The sequence below is a fragment of the Alexandromys fortis genome, unplaced genomic scaffold (assembly GCF_014885135.2).
Source record: "Alexandromys fortis isolate MF-2015 unplaced genomic scaffold, M_Fortis_MF-2015_v1.1 scaffold_364, whole genome shotgun sequence".
In the NCBI taxonomy this organism is placed as follows: domain Eukaryota; kingdom Metazoa; phylum Chordata; class Mammalia; order Rodentia; family Cricetidae; genus Alexandromys; species Alexandromys fortis.
This window is the reverse complement of record NW_026068245.1, coordinates 98,713-102,508: the sequence shown is the minus strand read 5'-3', so window position 1 is coordinate 102,508 and position 3,796 is coordinate 98,713. Positions and strand designations below refer to the sequence as shown.

Genomic DNA, 3,796 nt, shown 5'->3' with positions numbered 1-3,796 from the left:
GCCTATGAGAGAATGATACTTGGAGCTGAGGGTTACGAAGGCCTGGAATAGACTTGTGTATTCTCCAGCGAAATCTGCTTATTGTAAAAACAAACTGGACACAATTCCCCTATTTCTGGTTGGGTCTTGATGTCCCTTAGTTTCTACTGGAGGACTGGGTGCACAAGGTCCTACCTCCAGAGTGGACTCCAGGTGCTTCTGGGGACAAACTGAGTTCCTACTGCAGGCTCAGTGAGAACACAGCTGGGCTGGAGAGGCCTCAGGGTACCAGGGCAGAGAAATTCCCTGAGGCTGTGTTGAAGTCACAGACTGAGCATCGATCTAAAGTCCTGGAGTTCAGCTTTGAATGAATGAGAGGAAATGGGGCTGGGTCTCGCTAGGACAACTCCTTTAGAGACACGTATACGGGCAGGTGAAGGGAGCCCTTGTCCAGGTGTTTCTCACTGGAACATCTGCCTGAGGTATAGTTTAGTGGATCGCCCTTGACGACCTTGCTGTCCATTGATATCCTAGTCTGGGCTAGTAACAGGGCAACTGGGAATTGGTCACGTGGTGAGTTCCAGAAAACATGTAGAAGTTCCTGAGAAGGGTGTTCTGGGGGTCAACATGGGAGACCCTGGAAGAGTGTCTTTGGATAGGGGCCATGGGGAAGTGGTTGGGAGATTATAAAACAGAAGAGGGCTTAGTAGTTGTTCATAGGTTCAGCAAAGGGTGCCCCTCAAGTGCATACATATTATGACCCAAATCTGGGGTTTCAGGGTCTTTCTGGGAGGACGTGATGGGGGAGGAATAGAGTCTGAAAGCATCCTTGTAAGGTGGTCGTGTGGTTCTGTTCCTGGTGGAAACAGTTACGTCAGCTTTGAGCAGTAGGGACCACTCTAAGATCTGGGGTCTTGGTGTCCTTTGGGTGTATTGATGGAGATGAACTGTGAGACACTCTGATTACAGGACTGTGATGGCAAGGTCTGGAGAGTTACCCCATGATGGGAAGGGAAGAGTTTGAGGGATGAATTTTAGATGCCAGGGAATCCTTTACTAAGTAGGTCATTTAAGGGAGATTTTGAACATGGTGGATGGAAATTTAGTATTCCTCTGTGGAGTCGGGAGAGAAGGAAGGGTGTGGTTAGCTGAGAGTCAGGCCCACACCCCTGACACCCTCCCTATCCGGTGCTGACAGACTGGTGCAGCTTTAGTTCCTCAGCAGAGATTTGCTTTGTAGTGAATGGCAAGCAATGCAGAGACCCGGCAGATGGTCAGGGTGCAGAGACCAGACATATCAGAGTCATTGCAGCAGCTGTGGTTGTCTACACAGGACCTATGCAATATCAAGCCATCCAACATTCCAGAATAGATGGAAGAGGGGGCTCACACAGCCCCTCCTCTAAGTTGAGGAGCCTTAGATAGAACGAGTTTATTTTTCAGCAAAGTGTTCTCTGCTAGGACGCCTACACGACAGTGGATAGTTCCACACTCAGGCAGACTTGGCCAGCGTTGACTCAGTGGACTCAATGGGCTATGAAAAGATGTTAAGAGGTTGGAAGGAGGATGTGGTGGAGGGCTCTGGGAGGCACTGGAGGGGAACTGGGGGAGTGGATATGAAGACACATTGTATACATATACAAATAAGGGTGTAGTCATGGACGGTGAGTAGAGTTGAAGTATTCTTGGAAGAATTCTGGGATGTGGTACGTAGACATCTTGTGAAGACTTTTTGGGGGGATGGTTTGGAGGGGTTGAGGAAGTATATCAAGGGGAATAACCTAAGGCCCCTTAATAGTTCATGGAGATTTGGGGAGGACTCTGTGTGTGTGTGTGTGTGTGTACGCGCACGCACATGTGTTATTCTGAGGCTTTCTTTTGGAGGTTGGAGGCCAGTGACATAATGAGAGCATGCATCGTCTGGGTGGGCGGGCCTTAGAGCTTGGGATAGATCTGGAAGGCAACAGGACTGAGTTTGCTTGGCAAGAAATCTTTACTTACTCAGCCCTTTCCTCCTTGACCCTGCTAATAACATTTTCGGTATACGACCTGAGGTCCCCTTTCCTCGTACTGTTCCCGCAGGACCCAGCAGGACTGGAAAGCATGCAACGAGGCCAGAATGGAGCCTCCGATCCACACTGAGAGATTCCTGTTGGGCTGTGCCATCACCACCACGTGGTCCTCAGGTGGCAGAGAGTGCAGGAGCTCTGCCCTGAAGCGACCCTCCAGGCCAGTGAAGAGGGAGGAGCCTCCACACAGAAGCACATTCTGGGCCACATGGGACCGAAGCTCCTGAGGCACCTTGATGAGGCTCTGTTCAGCCATGGCTGGGAGGCCCATGGGCGACAGGCCTGGTATCTCCGGGGGATGGAATAGGAGCTCTGGGCACTGGAATAACTCCTTTCCCAGAGTGACTGTCCGTCCATCCGGCAGCTTCAGGGTCTGCTTGTACTCCTGATCCAGACGAGCCTGTTCCTTTTGGAAATCTGAGGCCAAATAACAGTACTGGTGTTTGATGTTCTCCACCAAGTCCAGGTCCTCCTGTCGCAATGAGAAGCCAGAACCCAGAAGCATCTCTGCTAGGAAGGCTGTAAGATGGTTGCCGGCCAGGTCCAAGCGTTGGATGGCATGGGGTAGGTTGTATCCCTGAACGACCGGCACTGTATAGCTGACTCCATGGCCAGTGTCCACAACAAGTCCGTTAACACGCCCGTGGGCATAGACTGACAATACAGATTGAGATGCCACATATATGGCTGGGGAACGCAGAGACTCAAAGGCCACTTCTACTAGTTTCTCACGATTAGTGACGGGGCTGAAAGGTGGATCTGAGAACAGTAGAGGGTGGTCCTCGGTGGCCACTCTGAGATCATGTTCCAGGATGTGTCGCCAGATTAGCTCGGCGGCTTCCCAGTCCACCACAATGCCGTTGCGGATGGGTTTCACCAACCTCAGCTCTGGGCGGGAGCGGGCTGCCTCCCCAATAAAAGTTTCCAGCTCTGACCGGCTCTTGGTAGCCTGTTTCTTGGGCTGGCAACCCAGGATGGTGGCCACGGTGTAGGTGGGTTGGGAATGTCCTGCAAAGCCCACCTTACAGGTGCCTGAGCCCATGTCAATGACCACAGCACCTGTCTTTGGTGGGAGTCTGGCACCAACCATGTTGAGGGAATCTTGCTGTAGACTCTTGTTCACCAGGAGTGTGCTGGTGTTCAGGGCAAGAGGCCTAGAAGTCTCTGGAGAGGGCTGGGGCATTGGGTGCCCACTGACATTCATGGCTGTAGGTGGCCTGATGAGGCTGTTTGATGACAAGGTGAACCTCCTCTCTTTGGGGTGCCCATAGAAAAGACTAATCAAGGCCCAGGGTGGCCAGAAAGAGAGAAAGAGAGGATAGATAGGACAGTGGTGGCCTATGACATCACCATGCCTGCCCTTACTTCACAATGCAGGGCTGTAGTGGGTTGAGATGGGTTGGGGGAAGGCATGGGAACTTCTTGTATGAACTTCACCTGGGAGAAATGTCTATTTATCAGAGATAGAGTGAGAAGAAGAGATTCTATCATCTAGTTTGTCAAACAGTGAGTTTAACTGGGGCTGCTTACAGGAGTGTGGATGTGAGGGCACTGTTTCAGGCACATGGGTAGGGGTTATACCTAAAGGGTAAAAATGTCTCCGTCTGGCAAATTCTGACACAGAAGCTTCCTATATTTAAGGATTCCTGCTTGTGTAGATGTTTCTATCTGAAACCCCAAGTGATCAAGATTACTGTCTGACTTTCTTCCTTTTTTTTTCTTCCTTTTTGGGGCAGTTTGAATGTAAT

General features: G+C 50.8%; 1 protein-coding gene across 1 annotated transcript; it reads right to left on the bottom strand.

The window, feature by feature from the left end:
- Window positions 1-1,787: 1,787 nt before the first annotated feature.
- Actl9 (actin like 9) lies at window positions 1,788-3,270 on the bottom strand. The gene has a single exon (XM_050131284.1). The coding sequence runs from the start codon at window positions 3,250-3,252 to the stop codon at window positions 2,005-2,007; it is 1,248 nt and encodes a 415-aa protein (XP_049987241.1). The 5' UTR covers window positions 3,253-3,270; the 3' UTR covers window positions 1,788-2,004.
- Between the last annotated feature and the right edge of the window lie 526 nt (window positions 3,271-3,796).

Bases quoted from the DNA above. Each gene is read 5' to 3' on its own strand.
- Actl9 (XM_050131284.1), bottom strand. From the start codon at position 3,252: ATGAATGTCAGTGGGCACCCAATGCCCCAGCCCTCTCCAGAGACTTCT.